General features: G+C 42.0%; 2 protein-coding genes across 4 annotated transcripts; both read right to left on the reverse strand.

Annotated features, from left to right (window-relative positions):
* Window positions 1-1,196: 1,196 nt before the first annotated feature.
* On the reverse strand, window positions 1,197-13,393 carry si:dkey-86e18.1 (uncharacterized protein LOC557342 homolog). 3 transcript variants are annotated; one of them, XM_024421754.2, is made up of 5 exons: window positions 13,070-13,393; window positions 2,742-2,782; window positions 2,566-2,640; window positions 2,225-2,411; window positions 1,197-1,922 (listed from the first exon to the last, which is right to left on the reverse strand). In XM_024421754.2, the coding sequence occupies exons 1-5, from the start codon at window positions 13,134-13,136 to the stop codon at window positions 1,387-1,389; spliced, it is 906 nt and encodes a 301-aa protein (XP_024277522.1). In that variant the 5' UTR covers window positions 13,137-13,393; the 3' UTR covers window positions 1,197-1,386. The 3 variants fall into 3 exon arrangements, with proteins under 3 accessions (XP_024277522.1, XP_024277521.1, XP_024277523.1); XM_024421753.2 differs by having other exon boundaries at window positions 2,225-2,414; window positions 13,070-13,391; XM_024421755.2 differs by having other exon boundaries at window positions 1,197-1,895; window positions 2,225-2,414; window positions 13,070-13,387.
* A 4,794-nt stretch (window positions 13,394-18,187) lies between these two features.
* LOC112251077 (transcription factor AP-1) lies at window positions 18,188-20,324 on the reverse strand. The gene has a single exon (XM_024421756.1). The coding sequence runs from the start codon at window positions 19,887-19,889 to the stop codon at window positions 18,906-18,908; it is 984 nt and encodes a 327-aa protein (XP_024277524.1). The 5' UTR covers window positions 19,890-20,324; the 3' UTR covers window positions 18,188-18,905.
* Window positions 20,325-22,639: the final 2,315 nt, after the last annotated feature.

The raw sequence follows: 22,639 nt of genomic DNA on the forward strand, positions 1-22,639 counted from the left end.
GCCGGTATGTTTATATTGAAGTGCAGGAACTCCCGAGCTAATATTCTACAGGAGGTGCAGGAACTAAAGCAGAAGAACATTTTAGGAGCCGGTAATCATTTCCAGTTAGCTCCTAAAGAAATCAAGTACTGTGCTTAGGTAAAATTAAAAATGTCCCGTTTGCTCAATCTGATTGGGTGGGCCTGGCTCCCCAGTGGGTGGGACTGCATCTACTCACCCAGGCCCACCTGTGCCTACGCCCCTGGCTCTGAGTGTGAGATGACTCTGGTTGTACTGGACCTTTGGGTCAAGCTAGAGCCACTGCCAGACGTGTACGATTAAAGGTCAGAGGCTGGTCTTGATCCGGATTAGTGGACTGAGACTGCTAGGCTGGGATTGGTCAGCTCAACTGGAAATGAGCTGAAGGTCCCTGGTTGGTGAAGGTGTCCATAGTTCTCAGAGGCTGAGGTTGCATCACTTCCTGTTCTTTCAACAACCCAGTTACTCTCTACTCTACCCACTGGACTGCTCAGATCACATGACTGAACACTGCGTGTTTATTTGGATACAGACGAGAGATACAGTACACGTCATAAGTGAGAAACTCCCCTGACATAAGACTGAAACCAATAATTGTATATTTGCCCTTTCTCTAGGCCTTGGTTTCACAAAATGTTAGTCATGCCTGATATTTTTGGAGCCAAGGCTAAAGACAGGAACCTGGCTGTAATATTGGTTTGGTTTTGTGGGCCACAATACATTTAGGTTGGTTATGACTATGGTCATATTACAAAACTAATTGGGAACCTCTCTTCTTAATAGAAGACAACACATATAGCATATGAAAGCTGATTGTTTATGTTAGAGGTAAGACACCAAAACTGGTTGGAACTAGACAACAGAGCCAAACCCTGTTAAACTGGCTGGTATTGGAGGAGACTGATTATGCAACAGAGACAGAGCTGCAACCTGAGAGTGCCAGCTAATATGTCACCCTGAAATATAGACATCCTATTCTCGTCATTGCATTAACAGATCATCTGTTGCACTTATTGTTTCGTGTTCTAATCAAACAATCAGAATGGAGTGAATGTCTGTCCCACTAATTATTATTGGTTCTTATATTACTTCTAAAGTATATTTCGGCACCACAATTTCAGAAGGGTCTGTCTGTCGGGTCACATTTGTTTTCTCAAGAAAAAGAAAAGCCCTTGAAGTATATTGTATCATTTCCCTTTTTATTGTGTATTTACATAATGTACAATAGGAAAAGAAAGAACCTGTGGTTCACAACAGCTGATTGGAGTTCAGGGCAAACTGGACAAGTACTGAAGCATGGGATGTCCATGAATGGCAGATTGAGTTCTGAGTAGTGATCAGGGATCCAGTGTTAATAACAAAGCCATGTCATGTGTCGGCTTCATCGTCTGAGGATGAGTAGCAGCCTAGTCCCAGTACATGCCCTGTGCTCTTTTCATCATTAACGGTGCTATGGGCTCCACCTGCCCCTGTGCTGTCTCGTCTCTCTCCCGCTGTATTGTCTCTGTCCTGTGCAGCAATGGCCCTTCCCAGTGGGGAGCTGTGGAGGTTGGGTAGCCCAGAGAGCAGCACCCTGGCCAGGCTCTGAGTGTGAGACGACCCTGGTTGTAATGGGCCTCTGGACCCAGCTAGAACCACCGCCAGACGGGTGCGATCAAAATTCAGGGGCTGGTCCTGATCTGGATTGGTGGACTCTGGGCTGGGATTAGTCAGGTCAACTGGAAATGTGCTGAGGAAAGTCCCTGATTGGTGGAAGTGTACCTTGTTCTCAGAGGCTGACGTTGCATCACTTCCTGTTCTTTTAACGACCCAGTTACTCTGTGCTCCACCCACCGGCCTGCTCAGATCACATGACTGGAGACCGCGTGGTTTCTTGGCTACAGATGAGAGAAACCAGGAATTACCTTAAAAAAAAAAGTATTTCCTTTCTCTAGACCAGAGTTTCTCAAAATGTTAGTCATGCCTGATATATTTGGGATCAAGGCTAAAGACGGGAACATGACTGTAAAATAGGTTTGGTATTTTTTATGGGCCACAATGTATTTTACGTTGGTTATGACTATGGTCATATTAAAAAAACTAATTGGGAACCTCTTCTTAATAGAAGACAACACATATAGCATATGCAAGCTGATTGTTTATGTTAGAGGTAAGACAACAAAACTGGTCAGAACTAGACAACAGAGCCAAACCCTGTTAAACTGACCAGTGTTGGGGGAGATGTGTGTGTCTGCACTCCTCTTGGTGTATGCTCTAGGTGACCAGGGCTGGTGTTTACAGGTCGGGTCCAGGGCTTGCAGTTTACAGATGAAGCGTTTATACTCTTTCTCCAGCCCCTGGATGCTCAGCTGGAACTCTGCTATCTTCCTCTCAGGGTAGTGAGACAACTGGGACTGCTGAGAGAGAGGAGAAAAAAATTTAAAAAAGTGTGCCATACTCACTTTAACATGAAACTTCAGTGTGGGTATCCTTTCTTCACACCCATAAACACACACAAGTCAATAAACAACAGCATTATTACTGTCTCTCATCACTTCACAAGCCTACCTGCAGATAATACTCGATTTCATTCTTGATGCTTGGGATCCACTTTTTAATGGATGAGGCTGAATTGAGTGTTGACTGTGGAAGAAAAAAACATCAGATCTTAAGTGCAAGTCATATTTATCCCCAATAAAGCATGTGTGAATTACTGTCAATTAGATTAAATGTGTAGAACTCACCAGTTTGGGTCTAGGTTCATGAACATCTTTGATACGGCCCTCTGTTTCAGGGCACAGAGAAGGAATTACATTTAGCTACACATTACAGTAATGTTCAACACAGGCTTTTATTCAAGCCCTGCATAACACACTGGATTCAACTGATCACCCAGATCTGAATAAGTTGAAAGGTGTTGGGTTCTAGCTTTAAATATACTTATTCATGTTACCATACTAGAACTTATTGATTACTTTACATGTATAAGGAAGGTATAGGTTGGGGTCAATGAAGGATGTATAGGAACGTGGTGTATGGAAAGTCACATTCTGTCAAACATGTTATTGCTGAAGATCAAGGCTCCTAAAAAAGGGAGGTAAAAGAAGAACTGTCTGGTTTCCGTCACTGATAAGGTAGGACAGTGGCGGATTAGGGAGGAGAGAGGAATTTGGCCCGAGGTCAGGTCAGATGAAGTGAGAAGAAACAGTCCAATTTCATACGCATACACTTCCAAAGGTTCTAGCATCAGGCAGGGCCATGACTACACCAGTGAAAATAACTAATTAAGTTCCTGCCTAACAACAGAGATGTATTGGCTGTCTAGATGTATAAGGAGTTGACCCCGAATAGTAGGAGGTAATAAATATGTGCTTGTGTAATCATGCTTAGTCTTTTACAGCAGTATGACCCAGTGGGGTGAACAAACTTGGTTTGAGCTTTTTCTAGTTGTCCGTGAGTTTTTACTCTGTTTGTTCAGAACCTAACAGCTGCAACAAAAGTCTCTCCACCCAAGATCGATCTGTAGCTAGCTCTGGTCCAAGGCGTTACTTGCAGCAGGGCGTTGAAGAAGGCTTGAGCTGCATCTTCACATGTAACTCTTCATATAGCTGACTAAACTCCATGGTGAAGGAAGTGTCTGATGAACTCAACCAACGGAGTTGAGCAGGGACCAGGCTTTGTGGAATTCAGTTCCGACTACATCGATTCGCTCAAAGTCAAATATACACTGCTCAAAAAAATAAAGGGAACACATAAACAACACAATAAAACTCCAAGTCAATCACACTTCTGTGAAATCAAACTGTCCACTTAAGGAAGCAACACTGATTGACAATAAATTTCACATGCTGTTGTGCAAATGGAATAGACAACAGGTGGAAATTATAGGCAATTAGCAAGACACCCCCAATAAAGGAGTGGTTCTGCAGGTGATAACCACAGACCACTTCTCAGTTCCTATGATACCTGGCTGATGTTTTGGTCACTTTTGAATGCTGGCGGTGCTTTCACTCCAGTGGTAGCATGAGATGGAGTCTACAACCCACACAAGTGGCTCAGGTAGTGCAGCTCATCCAGGATGGCACATCAATGCGAGCTGTGGCAAGAAGGTTTGCTGTGTCTGTCAGCGTAATGTCCAGAGCATGGAGGCGCTACCAGGAGACAGGCCAGTACATCAGGAGACGTGGAGGAGGCTGTAGGAGGGCAACAACCCAGCAACAGGAACGCTACCTCCGCCTTTGTGCAAGGAAGAGCAGGAGGAGCACTGCCAGAGCCCTGCAAAATGACCTCCAGCAGGCCACAAATGTGCATGTGTCTGCTCAAACGGTCAGAAACAGACTCCATGAGGAGTCTGGTATGAGGGCCCGACATCCACAGGTGGGGGTTGTGCTTACAGCCCAACACCGTGCAGGACGTTTGGCATTTGCCAGAGAACACCAAGATTGGAAAATTCGCCACTGGTGCCCTGTGCTCTTCACAGATGAAAGCAGGTTCACACTGAGTACATGTGACAGACGTGACAGTCTGGAGACGCCGTGGAGAACATCCTCCAGCATGACCGGTTTGGCGGTGGGTGAGTCATGGTGTGGGGTGGCATTTCTTTGGGGGGCCGCACAGCCCTCCATGTGCTCGCCAGAGGTAGCCTGACTGCCATTAGGTACCGAGATGAGATCCTCAGACCCCTTGTGAGACCATATGCTGGTGCGGTTGGCCCTGGGTTCCTCCTAATGCAAGACAATGCTAGACCTCATGTGGCTGGAGTGTGTCAGCAGTTCCTGCAAGAGGAAGGCATTGATGCTATGGACTGGCCCGCCCGTTCCCCAGACCTGAATCCAATTGAGCACATCTGGGAGATCATGTCTCGCTCCATCCACCAACGCCACGTTGCACCACAAACTGTCCAGGAGTTGACAGATGCTTTAGTCCAGGTCTGGGAGGAGATCCCTCAGGAGACCATCCGCCACCTCACCAGGAGCATGCCCAGGCATTGTAGGGAGGTCATACAGGCACGTGGAGGCCTCACACACTACTGAGCCTCATTTTGACTTGTTTTAAGGACATTACATGAAAGTTGGATCAGCCTGTAGTGTGGTTTTCCACTTTAATTTTGAGTGTGACTCCAAATCCAGACCCTCATGGGTTGATAAATTTGATTTCCATTGATAATTTTTGTGTGATTGGGTTGTCAGCACATTAAACTATGAAAAGAAAAAAGTATTTAATAAGAATATTTCATTCATTCAGATCTAGGATGTGTTATTTTAGTGTTCCCTTTATTTTTTTGAGCAGTGTATATTTTTAGATACAGATTTTATTATTATTATATAATTTTCCTTATTTCAGGTCAAAATTGTGGACAGATTTTACATAGTAGCAGTCAAAAGTTTGGACACCCCGTCATTCAAGAGTTTCTTTATTTTTACTATTTTCTACATTGTATAATAATAGTGAAGACATCAAAACTATGAAACAACACAAATGGAATCATGTTGTAAGCAAAAAAGTGTTATTATTCAAAGTAGCCACCCTTTGCCTTGATGACAGCTTTGTATACTCTTGGCATTCTCAACAAGCTTCATGAAGAAAGCTTTTCCAACAGTTTGGAAGGAGTTCCCACATATGCTGAGCACTTGTTGGCTGCTTTTCCTTCACTCTGCGGTCCAACTCATCCCAAAATATCTCAATTGGGTTGAGGTCGGGTGATTGTGGAGGCCAAGTCATCCGATGCAGCACTCCACTCTCCTTGGTCAAATAGCCCTTACACAGCCTGGAAGTGTGTTTTGGGTCATTGTCCTGTTGAAAAACAAATGATAGTCCCACCAAGCGCAAACCAGATGGGATGGTGTATCGCTGCAGAATGCTGTGGTAGCCATGCTGGTTAAGTGTGCCTTGAATTCTTAATAAATCACTGACAGGGTCACCAGAAAGCACCCCCACACCATCACATCTCCTCCTCTATGAGTCATGGTGGGAACCACACATGCAGAGATCATCCATTCACCTACTCTGCATCTCACAAAGACATGGCGGTTGGAACCAAAAATCTCTAATTTGGACTCATCAGACCAAAGGACAGATTGCTCGTGTTTATTGGCCCAAGCAGGTCTCTTCTTATTGGGGTCCTTTAGTAGTGGTTTCTTTGCAGCAATTTGAACATGAAGGCTTGATTCATGCAGTCTCCTTTGAACAGTTGATGTTGAGATACAGTGCCTTGCGAAAGTATTCGGCCCCCTTGAACTTTGCAACCTTTTGCCACATTTCAGGCTTCAAACATAAAGATATAAAACTGTATTTTTTGTGAAGAATCAACAACAAGTGGGACACAATCATGAAGTGGAACGACATTTATTGGATATTTCAAACTTTTTTAACAAATCAAAAACTGAAAAATTGGGCGTGCAAAATTATTCAGCCCCTTTACTTTCAGTGCAGCAAACTCTCTCCAGAAGTTCAGTGAGGATCTCTGAATGATCCAATGTTGACCTAAATGACTAATGATGATAAATACAATCCACCTGTGTGTAATCAAGTCTCCGTATAAATGCACCTGCACTGTGATAGTCTCAGAGGTCCGTTAAAAGCGCAGAGAGCTTCATGAAGAACAAGGAACACACCAGGCAGGTCCGAGATACTGTTGTGAAGACGTTTAAAGCCGGATTTGGATACAAAAAGATTTCCCAAGCTTTAAACATCCCAAGGAGCACTGTGCAAGCGATAATATTGAAATGGAAGGAGTATCAGACCACTGCAAATCTACCAAGACCTGGCCGTCCCTCTTTCAGCTCATACAAGGAGAAGACTGATCAGAGATGCAGCCAAGAGGCCCATGATCACTCTGGATGATCTGCAGAGATCTACAGCTGAGGTGGGAGACTCTGTCCATAGGACAACAATCAGTTATATATTGCACAAATCTGGCCTTGGAAGAGTGGCAAGAGTGGCAAGAAGAGTGGCAAGAAGAAAGCCATTTCTTAAAGATATCCATAAAAAGTGCCGTTTAAAGTTTGCCACAAGCCACCTGGGAGACACACCAAACATATGGAAGAAGGTGCTCTGGTCAGATGAAACCAAAATGGAACTTTTTGGCAACAATGCAAAACGTTATGTTTGGCGTAAAAGCAACACAGCTCATCACCCTGAACACCCCATCCCCACTGTCAAACATGGTGGTGGCAGCATCATGGTTTGGGCCTGCTTTTCTTCAGCAGGGACAGGGAAGATGGTTAAAATTGATGGGAAGATGGATGGAGCCAAATACAGGACCATTCTGGAAGAAAACCTGATGGAGTCTGCAAAAGACCTGAGACTGGGATGGAGATTTGTCTTCCAACAAGACAATGATCCAAAACATAAAGCAAAATCTACAATGGAATGGTTAAAAAATAAACATATCCAGGTGTTAGAATGGCCAAGTCAAAGTTCAGACCTGAATCCAATCGAGAATCTGTGGAAAGAACTGAAAACTGCTGTTCACAAATGCTCTCCATCCAACCTCACTGAGCTCGAGCTGTTTTGCAAGGAGGAATGGGGAAAAAAATCAGTCTCTCGGTGTGCAAAACTGATAAGAGACATACCCCAAGCGACTTACAGCTGTAATCGCAGCAAAAGGTGGCGCTACAAAGTATTAACTTAAGGGGGCTGAATAATTTTGCACGCCCAATTTTTCAGTTTTTGATTTGTTAAAAAAGTTTGAAATATCCAATAAATGTCGTTCCACTTCATGATTGTGTCCCACTTGTTGTTGATTCTTCACAAAAAATATAGTTTTATATCTTTATGTTTGAAGCCTGAAATGTGGCAAAAGGTCGCAAAGTTCAAGGGGGCCAAATACTTTCACAAGGCACTGTATGTCTGTTACTCTCTGAAGCATTTATTTGGGCTGAAATCTGAGGTGCAGTTAACTCCAATGACCTTATCCTCTGCAGCAGAGGTAACTTTGGGTCTTCCATTCCTGTGGAGATCCTCATGAGAACCAGCTTCATCATAGCGCTTGATGGTTGTTGCGACTGCAATTGAAACTTTCAAAGTTCTTTATATGTTCCATATTGACTGACCTTCATGTCTTAAAGTAATGATGCACTGTCGTTTCTCTTCGCTTATTTGAGCTGTTCTTGCCATAATATGGACTTGGTCTTTTACCAAATCGGGCTAACTTCTGTATACCACCCCTGCCCTGTCACAACACAACTGATTAGCTCAAACGCATTAAGGAAAGAAATTCCACAAATGAACTTTTAACAAGGCACACCTGTTAATTGAAATGCATTCCAGGTGACTACCTCATGGAGTTGATTGAGAGAATGCCAAGAGTGTGCAAAGGGTGGCTACTTTGAAGAATCTCACTTGGTTACTACATGATTCCATGTGTTATTTAATAGTTTTGATGTCTTCACCATTATTCTATAATGTAGAAAATAGTAAAAATAAAGAGAAACCCTGGAATGAGTAGGTGTGTCCAAACTTTTGACTGGTAAATATATTTTGACTTTTGACTGTACATATTTGAATTCCAAAATGAAACAAGGTAACATAAAACACTGCATAACCAACATACACCAAAACAAAAGCATACAAAAACAATAGAATTATACATTCCCTTTCAGGGACCAGCGTCAAGTTGACACACATTCATATAATTGTTATATTGACACTTCTTAGGTTATCTGAAAGATTAGGGGGAAGTGATGGCAAAAGGGGGTCTCATATTGTATAGAAATCTCATTACTTGTTCCTGAATATAGCACTCATTCTCTCCAGTGTTAACACATTAAAGATCTCACAATACCACTGGTTTATTTTTGTTGGCTGGTCTTTTACCCAGTGAAGGAGAATGCATTTGCGGGCCACAAAGATAAATTTTCACGAAGATTGAGCTGTGCTCAATTAAAGTAAGTGATTATATATATATATATATATAAAAATACTGAAATATTACATTTACATAAGTATTCAGACCCTTTATTCAGTACTTTGTTGAAGCACCTTCAGCAGTGATTATAGCCTCCCATCTTCTTTGGTATGACGCTACAAGCTTGGCACACCTGTATTTGGGGAATTTCTACCATTTTTCTCTGCAGACACTCAAGCTCTGCCAGGTTGAATGGGTAGCGTTGCTGCACAGCTATTTCCAGTTCTCTCCAGAGATCGTGTTAAAGTCCGTGCTCTGGCTGGGCCACTCATGGACATTCAGAGACTTGTCCCAAAGCAACTCCTGCGTTGTCTTGGCTGTGTGTCATTGTGTTGGCTGTGTGTCATAATGTCATTGTCCTGTTGGAAGCTGAACCTTCGCCCCAGTCTGAGGTCCTGAGCGCTATAGAGCAGGTTTTCATCAAGGATTTCTGTGTACTTTGCTCCGTTCATCTTTCCCTCGATCCTGACTAGTGTCCCAGTTCCTGCCGCTGAAAAACATCCCCACAGCATGATGCTGCCACCACCATGCTTCACTAGGGATTGTGCCAGCTTTCCTCCAGACGTAATGCTTGGCATTCAGGTCAAAGAGTTCAATCTTGCTTTCATCCGACAAGATCATTTTGCTCTACAATTCCTTCACCTCATGGCTTGCTTTTTGCTCTGACATGCACTGTCAACTGTGGGACCGTACATAGACAGGGGTGTGCCTTTCAAAATCATGTCCAATCAATTGAATTTACCACAGGTGGACTCCCATCAAGTTTTTTTTAATTTATTTTTTTACCTTTATTTAACTAGGCAAGTCAGTTAAGAACAAATTCTTATTTTCAATGACAGCCTAGGAACAGTGGGTTTAGTTTCTACTGCCTGTTCAGGGGCAGAACGACAGATTTGTACCTTGTCAGCTCGGGGGTTTGAACTTGCAACCTTCCGGTTACTAGTCCAACGCTCTAACCACTAGGCTACCCTGCCGCGCCAAGTTGTCAAAACATCAAGGATGATCAACGGAAACAGGATGCACCTGAGCTCAATTTCATGTCTCAAAGCAAAGCGACTGGATACTTCTGTAAATAAGGTATGTAATAAAATAAATAAATACTTAACACATTTGCAAGAAGAAGAAAAAAAGAACAAAAAAACTGTTTTCGCTCCGTCATTATGGTGTATTGTCTGTAGATTGGTGAGTATTTTTTTTTTACATTTAATATATGTTTAAATAAGTCTGTAAAGTCACAAAATGTGGAAAATGGAAGGGGGTCTGAATACTTTCCGAATGCAAAGGGGCCATCTGGAGAGGATAGAAAAGTCTGGTGAAAAATGTTCCTTTTAAATCAGATTCATTCTAATGGCAGGTACATCTATCTAGGTCTTCCTACCCCACCCCCCATTTTTATGCTGCTGCTACTTTCTATTTTCCATGTATAGTCACTTTACCTCTACCTACATGTACATATTACCTCAATTACCTCGACTAACCGGTGACCCCGCACAATGACTCAGTACCGGTACCCCCTGTATATAGCCTCTACTGTCATTTTATGGTTTGCTCCTTAATTATTTGTTATTTTTTTAAATATATTTTTTACTTCAGTTTATTTTAGTAAATACTTTAACATTTTTTTCTTAAAACTGCATTGTTGGTTAAGGGCATGTAAGTAAGCATTTCACTGTAAGGTGAACCTGTTGTAGTCGGCGCAGATTTTTTTTTACTGTGTAGGACGAGTAAGTGCATGCCTCCATTAGCCTAGCTAGCTTCTCCCGGTTTGATGTAGTCAAGACAGGTACTAGGAAATCATATTGGATGATACATAAGCAAGCTATGGCAGCTATTAGTCTACTATAACGAGAGTCAGCTTGGTTGGTTTCTGTCTCTCCCTCCCTCCTCCCTGTTGCCAGTGTCACTCGCTCAAACTCACAGTAGCCTACAGACACAACCCGAAAGCTGCTAGAGCGCCACTTCTGTCTACCTCACTCTTAAAAGTAGCTAAAAATGACATTTTTCTGCTGCTTCTCTCACTCTGCGCCGACCAGGTCTATATGGAATGGGTCTGTCTAGTTGTCCTGGGGTCCGTTCGGAACGGGTCTCTATATTATTATTCATGCATATCAGGTACGGATGGGAAAGCCACAGATCCATTTCCGAACAGGTCCAACGTTTTGGACCTGTGAAGGCCTTTAACCTGTAATACGAGCTGACAACACATATGCATGGACCAGAGCTAGTTTGGTGGTAAAAATGTGTGTCATGGTGCTTTTAAAACAACTGCAAACTCTGGAAATAATGAGGTCAAATCATAACGTCGGTGATCTTCAGGTCAGAAAGTCAGAGTTCTAGAAAGATGCCTGAGTTTCTGACTTGGAATTCTGATTTGGATGACCATTTAAAATGGTGACCGACCGCCTTTATTCAGTCTTATGTATCAAATTTTGAAATTGTGTGTTTTACATTGGATAAAAGCAGAGAGACAGAGACGTATATCGTATACTGCATTTGAGGAACAATGGAAAAGTAATTCTGCTTTGAAAGTTGATACATTTGTAACCTCACTTTTCAGAAAATGCCCTTTGAATGGTTTGGTACCTACTGGAGAGCTCCTCTGTCTACACCCATTCAGCATTGTTCACACCCTCTTAAACTTTAGCCCCACCCATCTCTTTAAGGGTTGATCCGAGGGTTCTGTTCTAACAACGGCATTCAAGTACCCAAGCTAACTGGCTAGCTACTTCCAGACACATATGAGAGAACAGCTCACTGACCATTTTACTCATCCTAGCAGAGCTGGTTAGGCTGTTTTTATGTTATCCGGAGTGTTGGTGACTGCAACTCCAGAGCGTTGGAAACAATTTACGCTTTTCTGCCAACGTTTACAGACACCGGCCATATTCAACGGGTGTTGAGCGTTCGTAAATTCCTCATTTGTTCTGCGCTCTGGCACAGACGAGAGTGCTCAAAAATCAGGGTAGATAGCCAGACAGAATTTACCAGCTACGTCTGTCAACAGTTGTCACAGTGACATTCTTGAAATGGATACTTACATAGTGGAGTCTTTTGTTAAGACACATAGGTAGCTAGCTAGCTAGCTAAACAATTAACCATTATCCCAACTCATTACTTTACTACCATGCATGAATCTGGTAGCTAACCAACCAGGTTCAATGTTAGCTAGCTAACATTAGGTTATAACTAGCAAAGCAAATGGCTCTGAGATACAAATAATAAGATCATACACGTAACATTAGCTAGCTAACAGTACACTTCAACTTGAAATTATAACGACTTTTTCAAAATTTAAAAAGTGTCATATCTGAAAATGTTGCTAGCTAGACTACTTTACCTGTATAAATCATGGATGGACACTTCTCCCTGTCACGGATGCCCATACTCTAATTCCACTTATTTCCCGACATACATGTTAGAATTTTTTAACTAGATAAAGCGTTTTTATCAAAAGCAATCACTTTTGCATGGGAAAACACAGAATCCTACTAATTACCGCTCATGCTTAATTACGTCACATGGCTCATGCCCGGGAGTCAGTCTGATTCAAAAATAAATGTAATCAACTTTCAGACACTAAAAAGGCCAGGCAAGATAATGCCACGTTCTTGTGCTAGAACTAGGAAACTCATACATTTCCAATTTGCTAATTGTTGAACGCAGCACGTGATTACCAACAACCAATTAGCAAGTTGGAAATGTCCGAGTTTCCTAGTTCCTACTAGCAAACTCCCTCAATCTGTCAATTTATGACGTGGAGGGGCATTCCTGCAGATGCCCAAAGGCAGGAATGCTCGAATTGCGGGCTGCAGTGGCACACTATTGATCAAATCGGTGGGAATATAATTTTTTGAGCGATTAATGGAAAGCTGCATGGCGTTGAAAAAGACTCAAATCGAACATATCATCGTGGACCAGATATATAATGTAACTAGCTAGCTTGTTAAGAACAGGCTAGCTCGCTGATAGCTAAGGCAGTGTGTGTTTCTAGCTATAGGCTAGTAGCAAGCTTGCCAGAGCGAAATTAACTTGATAGGAAGTCTAACTAGCTAGCTAGATAATACTAACAATGTTTGCTAGCACTGCAAAGAGCCATAATTAACGTGTAGCTAAAAATACAAACGGAATACTTAATCTACTGAAAGACGATTGATTGCCACTTGCCATCTCTTTCTTTTTGAAGCCATAATCTGTTCAATTTCCCCAGTTGTTTCTCCTCGTTTCTAGCCATTTGGTAGGGACACGCTAATTTACCAGCGACATTCTTCTTCTTTGGGTATATTGGCGAACTAACGTTATACACAAAAAAGTGTATTGTCGTCACCAATTGGGTGGGGGTTAAAACAATGAACTAAAGGAAAGTAAATTACACTACAGGGAACATAAACTACTAAATATATAAGTATATATTCCCACTCCTCTGTCATTCGAAACCTTACCAGCAACACATCAACAAAATGTCACATAATTGTCTAGCCAAGTCATGTGACACGATGGACGGACTCGTTCGAGGTTGTCTGTTCTAGCCGCACTGTGCATCTCAGATGTTAAAAATGAACAACCACGAACCAGAGTACTCCCTGGTGGGAGCGGCCATTCTTATTGACTTTGTATTTTATTGTATTGTTTAAATAAAACAAATGTAACTATATATGTATATATTAGTTAAAAAATCGGGGAGGCAGCAGTAATAGTAAACTTCATATTCATATTCAACGTCTTTGCACGCTAAGGAATACAGTACTGAAAACGTTAGATGAATTTAAGGTTATGGGCTATGAAACCCACCTTGTTATTGAACAATCCACATTTGTGTCTCATAGTGTCTGTGAAATTGAAAAACAAAATAGATGGCTGCTATGCATACTTATAGACGACACTATGCCACAGTTTGTGACCATCCTGATAACTGTTATAAACTGTTATAAGCTTCATAGGCATCAGAAATGTCATCCTTTTTAAACAACCTTTTGTGGCCAATTAATAAACCTCATCTTTGCAAGGGTTAATTTAGAAATTGAATAAATGATTGGCCTATTCTTAAATTACTAACTTTTATATATTTAATTCTGCTTAACATTGGATTATATAATTTCACCATGTATTTGGCTCCCGAATGGCACAGCGGTCTAAGGCACTGCATCTGTGCTAGAGGCGTCCAGGCTGTATCACAACCGGCCGTGATTGGGAGTCGCACAATTGGCCTAGCATCGTCTGGGTTAGGGTTTGGCCGGTGTAGGCCGTCATTGTTAATTAGAATTTGTTCTTAACTGACTTGCTTGGTTAAATAAAGGTTATGTCTTTAGTTATTGCTTGCTTGGAGGACAACGTGCAGTCAACGCTCAGGGTAGCCTAGTGGTTAGAGCGTTGGACTAGTAACCGAAAGGTTGCAAGTTCGAATCCCCGAGCTGACAAGGTATAAATCTGTCGTTCTGCCCCTGAACAGGCAGTTAACCCACTGTTCCTAAGCCGTCATTGAAAATAAGAATTTGTTCTTAACTGACTTGCCTAGTAAAATAAAGGTAAAAAAATGAAATTAAAAATTCAAGTGCAACGCAGGATGCTTTGGTCTGTCCCGCGCCAAGATTAGAGAGTGATCTCCACTGCCAGTGAAACACGCATACTTCCTATAAAGATGGGATGAAACTGGTTCTCCAATAGAAATACCCGATAACGCCTATAGGCGATGTCATGGCGACTTTGGCTATCTAAACTCATGCTCAGAAACACGTCATCGGGTCTAACGTTCGTCTTGCGCCAAACTGTGCATGCCGTTAAAATCAAAGCCACTCCATCAATATAACTTTTTTTTTTACAAGAATGAAAACGTTTCAGTTTGTCACTTTCACGAGGTTGGAGTAATAACATGTTCAACTACTTAAGACAGTGGCTCGGATATTGGTTGTGTCTTTCGATTTCGAGAAAATTAACAACTAAGGAAGAATTGTTCACTTCTCTCACTGACATCTCAAACCCGGCCTGGTCTGCTTTGTCTGTTTCGCAAGCTTTCCCAGAACTGTCACGATGTTGCGCATCTGGGTTTAGAAACTCTTGGGTTTAAAAATGTTTCGACTTGCTAACTAGTTGAACGCAGCACGTGTATAACTACAACAATTTAGCAAATCTGAAATGTACGAGTTTCCTAGTTCTGACTAGGACATGAACGCGGCATGTGTGTTTATCTGGCGGGGTGACGTAGGTCTTCCGACCGTACTCTGTCATATCATGCGGGGTGCATTCGTAAATTCCCTCTGGCTATCTATTCCGATTTAAAAGCACTCGTCTGAGTTTGCCAGAGCATGGAATAACTGATTAATTTATGAACAGTCAACATCCGTTGAACGTGAGCACATCGGCAAAAAAAACGTAATTCAGTTGTTGCCAACTGCACAGTGACAAGCACCAACGCGCTAGATAACATTAAAAGAGCCAAACCAACTCTGCTTATGGGAGTAAAATGGTCCGAATGAGATGTAAGCTAAAGCTAGCCAACTTTAGCCAGTTAGCTAGGGTGCTTGACTGCTGTTGTGAGGTCAGAACGCTCAGATCAACCCTACTCCCCTGTCAGAGCGTCCAGTGTGCTCTGAGAGCTACAATTTGAAAATACTCTGAAATTACGAAAGCCCATAGTGCAGTCTGGCACTCTAGAGTGCATTTACAAACACACCCATGGTTAGGTACGTTCCCCATGTGTTCCAATATGACGTCATATTTCGCCAAGTTAGGGTAATCAAATTAGAGCAGACTGATAAAAATCCGTTTGAGACTCTGACCCACTCAAACATTGTGTCAATTATTATGTATGTTTATCTGATTTAAAATACAGGCTCAATGTTCTTCCATAAGACTGTTATTAGTTGTACTTTCTCAATTAGTTCTTATAAGTAGCCTACAGAATAAAACCTGAACAGTAGTCTGAACTATACTGCTTTTCATAACAATCTCAAAGCCTTCAAAAGCAAATAATAAACAAGCAATACTCATCATCATGAGTAGCCTAGCTATAGTTAGATCAACCAATAGAGGCCAAGTCTTTGAGTGCATGCATCTTCCAAAGATGGAGAGGTACAGTTCATGGCTTTATCATAGGAAGGTGGTCAGGGAGATGGTTGATGAAGAGTCTGGTGACGATCATGTAGAGGCCTGAGTCGTGTATCTACTGGACCTCCTTAACAATATGACACCCACTTGAGTGATGCCTCAGCAGCTTTGGGCGCCATACAGGACACCACACACAGTTCAGACTAGTAGTCAGTCATCCTCTCTATGAGCCCTCTCTCTTAGTACTGCATCTCCTATAGAGCCCCACAGTGGAGGTGTCATAATACCCATAAACCTAGCGGTCAAACAGGGAAATGGTTCCAATCGTTTTTCCACCATTTATTTTTCCCATAGGGAATTTTAGAAACACTTAAAATAAGCGCTGTGTTTCTTGTGTGTTTATCCTGGCGTGATGTTTTGATAACAATGTAAATCTCTCTTGGACAAAGTTACTTTTATCAATATATTTGGCTCTACTTTCTCTCTGATTCGAAAATGCTAATTTCCATCAAACTAGACATCATGCAAAACTACTAATCCTTGCAAGCTCCTGCACGTCATCTCTAGCTGACACCTTTGCTAACAGATATTGTGTCAATATGATATGATTTCAAAAGATCAGGAGCTAGCAGCCAGGTGAAACAAAAAAGCTGGTATAGAATCCAGATCCATCATTTGAACAAAAACAATTAGCCAGATAAATAGACAAAAGAGTTGATCTGCCAGTCCATCTGCAAATCTGTGGGTCAAAACCACCAGAAATATGCAATAAACTCAATGTCATCAAAAACAAAACAGTTGATTAAAAAAAACTCAATTAAAAACACTTACAAATATTTGTACATTTACATGTTACATATTTAAAGGAGCTCTCTGGTTAGGCTGCTTCTAGGCTGACTATGTATTTTTTTCATGGGATTTTAAATCTTAGTTTAACCTACTTTGTAGTTTGTTTATTTGTAGTAAATTGTGTAGATATTCCGTCTTCTAGATATTCCTGTTTTTAATTATAGGGAACATGTATTTGTGTAGTGAACAACTACTTGTTTCTTGAACATCAGAATATTTTCCTCTATGAGTACTGTTGTAATATAAACATGATTTTATTTGTTCTGTATTGTCCTGAACATGGTCTTCATCAGTAATAAACTACAGCCTTGGCCCTGGAGAAAATACCCTGATTTTTTAAAACTGTGCTCATCTCATCGGCAATGTCGCCCTCTTGTGAATATTTCAGAGTCCTACAGGAAATAACAGACTTTCTGCTCATAGAGTACGCATGTATGTTTTCTTTACTGTTTCTGTATTAGCAGGTGCTCATCTGCCATCTAGCTGGATAGTTATTATTAAAAGTTATGATTATGCTCTTATTTATTACAATTGTATGACTTTGCCCAGTGCCCACCCCTCAATATTACATGTCTAGATACAATGTTACCATAGGCCTATACTCAAATGTTTTGTTTGTAAATATGTTTGTTTACATTAGTTACCACCATGTTTCTTCCTGTCGCTTATTCCTCTGGTGTTATTGTTGTTTACAGTGATCCTGCTTGTGATGCTGTGTGAGCAACCCTATAGTCATGTTGACCAGGGCAACAGGAAGTTAAGTTTAGGATACAATATAGGGACAGAACATGTCACCACTACACACAATTCAGCTGTGCTATGAATTTACTAAACACTTTGGCTGCAATGCATTCAAAATAACTTTAGAAATGATTGAAAACATATTATGATTGAGTAATTTAAGTTATAATCATGATTTACTTTATAGGTCCCTCAACCATAGTAGTGTGTCAGAAGCATTTGCCTTGGAGGCCTGTGAATGTAGACCACTTCACAACATACAGAGTATCTGTGTTCCTTAAACCTTGTTAGATGGTGAGACTCAAGTGGAGCTGAGGTGTTAGGTGGTCTACTACACTAGAGAGATAGAAATGTCATTGACTGAAACTCAATCACTAACCTCAGGATCAATAAGGCATTCCTGGCCTACATCCCTGCTGTAGAGGTTGAACCTATAACCACAGGTCTAGGACCAGATTACTCAGTCCCACAGCAATGTCTAACTAGTGTGCTGTAGAGAGATAAAAGGGTCATTGACTGTGAAACATCACTAACCTCAGGATCAATAAGGCATTCATGGTACAGATAACTTGCTGCTCTCATAACATGTTGCAACATGTTTCAGTATACACACAATACACACCCTTTCACAACACACACAGAGGCATTGTATTCAGTTCACATATGTTTTATTACATTTCTTAAATATTGATTTGTTTCTGAAGTGCTCAGAAAATGAACATACAAAATTATATTGTTTCTTATTACAAATTGTAAATGTAAGTACTCCAAGTCGATCTTATATACAACTAATAACAATGAGTGGAACCCCATTAAACAACTTCAGAAAAAAACAAGTAACTAAGCTTTTTTCTAACTTAATTCAATACAATTAAGAATAAACAATACATTGTAACTCAAAGGTTAGGCAGCTTTTGTTAAACGGTTTCATCTGTTTAGACTAGGCTACACGCCTTCTCCTTAAGCGCCAGGAAGTTTTTCAAATCTACTGTCTTTGTTTTTCATAATACTGAATCATCACGAAGGTCCATTTATAAAAGCACAGCTTGGTCAACGCCAACAAATGGCCAGTCAATAAAAACAACACGAAACAAAACATCCGTTTGTCCTGTTTGTTGCTGTTTCTTTTCCTTCACACGCTCTGCTCTGTCCGGAGCCCCAACTCCTGTGCGCAACCGTGGCGCGCGAAGCACCCGGTTAGAGGCAGCCAGCCAGTCACGGTTCCCTCCCACCATTCTCGTGCTGTTACTGTCCCATTCTACCTGTCACAATGCCACGGAGCCACGGAACAGCCATCCAGTCACTTATAAACGATCTGTCCTTTTCGTTCAAACTCTTTCTCTATTCTTCCCCAAGTGTCCTCTCCTCTTCAGAAGGTCTGGAGCTGCTGCGTCAGCATGAGTTGACAGCCGCTGTTAACGTGGTTCATCACCTTCTGTTTGAGCTGGGCTACCTGTTCCCTCAGCATGTTGGCTGTGGAAGCCAGGTCGGAGTTCTGAGTCTTCAGGTTCTTCACCTTGTCCTCCAACCGGGAGATGCGCTCTAGCTTCCGCTTCCTGCACTTGGAAGCGGCGACGCGGTTCCTCATGCGCTTCCTCTCGGCTTTGATCCTCTCCTGATTCTCCATGTCGATGGGAGAGAGTGGAGGGGTCTCCCCGAGCATCTCAGGTACCGTCTGGGGCTCCTCTTTCAGGGCTGTGAGCCTGGGGTGGGGGTGAGACTGCTGCCCATAGATGGGGAGCTGAGGCGGGGCAGAGGGGAAGCTCATAGCCGGCACTGAGGTGGTGTAACCCGGGGCTGAGTTGGTGGTGACAGCCGGGGTGAAAGTGTTCAAGTTTTCGTAGACAGGTGACTCAGAGCGCATGGCTACGTTGTTATAAACAGTGCTCCCAGCCACGGAGCAAACAGGTGGGAGTGTGGTCGAGTTGTTGATTCGTGTCTGCCCGGTGGAGGTGACTGGGACCCCAGGTGCGTTGGGCAAGACGTGTTGATGATGGAGCTCCGCCAGAGCTCTAACGAACCCCTCGGCAAAGCCCTCCTGCTCATCAGTCACGTTCCTCGGACAGAGGAACTGCGTCGGGGTAGGTGTGGTGGTGATCAGGCCGTTGCTGGACTGAATGATGAGTCGCTCCAACTCTGGGGAGGCAAGTTTGAGGAGCTGCACATCCGGAGAGGTGAGGATATCGCTGGCTTTAGCCTGGAGGTGAGGTTTGAGTGTGATGGTTGGGTCAGCCAGGTTCAGTGTCATGCTGTGTTTCAGAGCTTTGGGGTTGTATCCGTAGCCCGCGTTCTGATGCTGGGAGAAAGCGTTATGCGAGTCGTCGTAGAAAGTAGTTTCCATCTTGGTAGACATAGAATATAAACCAAACACTCAGTTTGAAATGTCTTCTAGTAGGCTACTCAAACATAAGATATGTGTGTTTCGGTTACCTCTCTCTCGTTCTTTCCGTTGTAAAACTCGGAGAAAAGTGTCATACTGTGTCAGACAATGCTTTCAACCTCCGAAGCCGAGCCAAGAGTCTGGAATAAAATCGTGTCCCGTACACACACTTCTAATTTGTAAGCGCACTCCTTGTCCCGAGAAAAAGTATTCTGTTCAGCTTCACTGATAGTCTGACTCAGAACGCTGTATAAATTCTTCAAACTCGTTCTTTCGCTTCTGTCCACAGTTTTTTGAGTGTTCGAATGAGACGCGGTGCTATACGTTCTTATAGTTCAACAGCATTCCTGCTCAAAGCGCGCCTTTCTAGCTCTCTGTGTGTATACTGACTCTTCCAGCGTGGAGGCAAAGCTTATCTGCAGCCACTGCCTCTCTAAAAATACACATGATGTCACCTCTGGAGTCTTCCATTGGCTGCAGGCGTTTGCGGGGCGTTCCCTGTTGCCAGATAAGGCGCGTTGCCTAGACGACCACCCAGAAGATTCTCGGTCTCGCGTTGGCTGATGGGATGAGGTAATGCAAGTGAAGGGGCGCGGTGCATTGTGGAATGACGTGTGGTTTTTGAATATCTGGTTACCCGCGGCCTAGCGCTCACAGACAGTAGTAGCGGGATAGACAGTGTGTATTTGGAAAATTCCCTTGATATGTACAGTTCATAGATGTATGTTATCCAATATATAGGTCTATGCTGCATTATGTATTATTCCACAGAAAATATACTCCCCATACGTTTTTATAGAGATTCAAATTATTTTCTGCCAGACTTCCTCTGCCTCCAGAAACTTTGCATGATCAGCCCTGAGGTAATGTGTTACTGTTTTATTATCCATGATGCAAATAATGATGTGTTTGAATAATTGTCTTGATGAATGTAGTTGTTTGATTGAATTAATAATAGACTAACATTTGCTTATGAAGTTATACAGGACATCAGTTATTAGACGTTTTATCTGTATCTGTGTGTCTGTTTGAGGACATTGAGAGAAATTATATCCATTCACTACTGTGTTTATGTATTGGCCCAGGGCAGGCCTTTATTTAACCAGGATAGTCCATTCAGCAATAAGCGCCGCTGTTTTTTAGGAGTCCTGGGATCCATGAAAACATTAACCTGCAGATGACATGACACGGTTGAAGTTGGAAGTTTACATACACTTAGGTTGGAGTCATTAAAACTTGTTTTTCAACCACTCCACAAATGTAATGTTAACAAACAATAGTTTTGGCAGGTCGGTTAGGACATCTACTTTGTGCATGACACAAGTCATTTTTCCAACAGTTGTTTACAGACAGATTATTTCACTTATAATTCACTGTATCACAATTCCAGTGGGTCAGAAGTTTACATACACTAAGTTGACTGTGTCTTTAAACAGCTTGAAAATGATGTCATGGCGTTAGAAGCTTCTGGTAGGCTAATTGGAGGTGTACCTGTGGATGTATTTCAAGGCCTACCTTCAAACTCAGTGCCTCTTTGCTTGACATCATGGGGGGAAAAAATAATAATGTAGACCTCCACAAGGTTTATCCTGGTTCATCCTTGGGAGCAATTTACAAATGCCTGAAGGTACCATGTTCATTTGTACAAACAATAGTATGCAAGTATAAACACCATGGGACCACGCAGCCGTCATACCGCTCAGGAAGGAGACGCGTTCTGTCTCCTAGAGATTAACTTAATTTGGTGTGAAAAGTGCAAATCAATCCCAGAACAACAGCAAAGGACCTTGTGAAGATACTGGAGGAAACAGGTACAAAAGTATCTACAGTGAGGGAAAAGTATTTGGGGAAAAAAGTATTTGATCCCCTGCTGATTTTGTATGTTTGCCCACTGACAAAGAAATGATCAGTCTATAATTTTAATGCTAGGTTTATTTGAACAGTGAGAGACAGAATAACAGCAAAAAAATCAATTTTAATGCATTTTAATGAGCGAAATAAGTATTTGACCCCTCTGCAAAACATGACTTAGTACTTGGTGGCAAAACCCTTGTTGGCAATCACAGAGGTCAGACGTTTCTTGTAGTTGGCCACAAATACAGACTTTTATTTACCTGGACACCCAGTAAAACACTGTGATTATATTAGCCTGTGGTTCCCAAACAATTTAACTATACCGTATGGCCCACCTAAAGATTTAGGAGTTTTCTCAGGACCCACCAAGTGGTGACGACCAGGGTCTTTAGCCTGACTAAAGTAGGCAACCCAAAATAATTAGTCACGACCCACCTGCCATAGATGCCCATGGTAGAAGAGCTCAAACACTACATCTGGGTGGTCTTCTCTTCAATGGTGCCACACACAGAGGACAGTGTTGTGGTCTTACTGTGTATCTGGGGCACTGGGACACTTGGCTATGTCTATATTTAGATTAAACTGATGAATGATGAACAGCTTTTATTTCTTCCTGATTTGGGTTAAAATGTTTACATATTCACAATAAACAGCACCACCCTTTCAGACCAAATAGTTAGTGTATTTTAAAATAACTGTCTGTAACCCATCCCACTCAACTATACTGCAACAATAAAACTAGAGTCAATCTATTCTCATAAAATCCTTTTGTATGCCCAGTGTCATTGCATTAAACATGACACAGAATGTATTTTATCCTTATAACTATACCATCTTGTACTGCTATCTCTCATAAAGTTCCAATGTAC

This window comes from Oncorhynchus tshawytscha, linkage group LG05 (assembly GCF_018296145.1).
Source record: "Oncorhynchus tshawytscha isolate Ot180627B linkage group LG05, Otsh_v2.0, whole genome shotgun sequence".
NCBI lineage: Eukaryota > Metazoa > Chordata > Actinopteri > Salmoniformes > Salmonidae > Oncorhynchus > Oncorhynchus tshawytscha.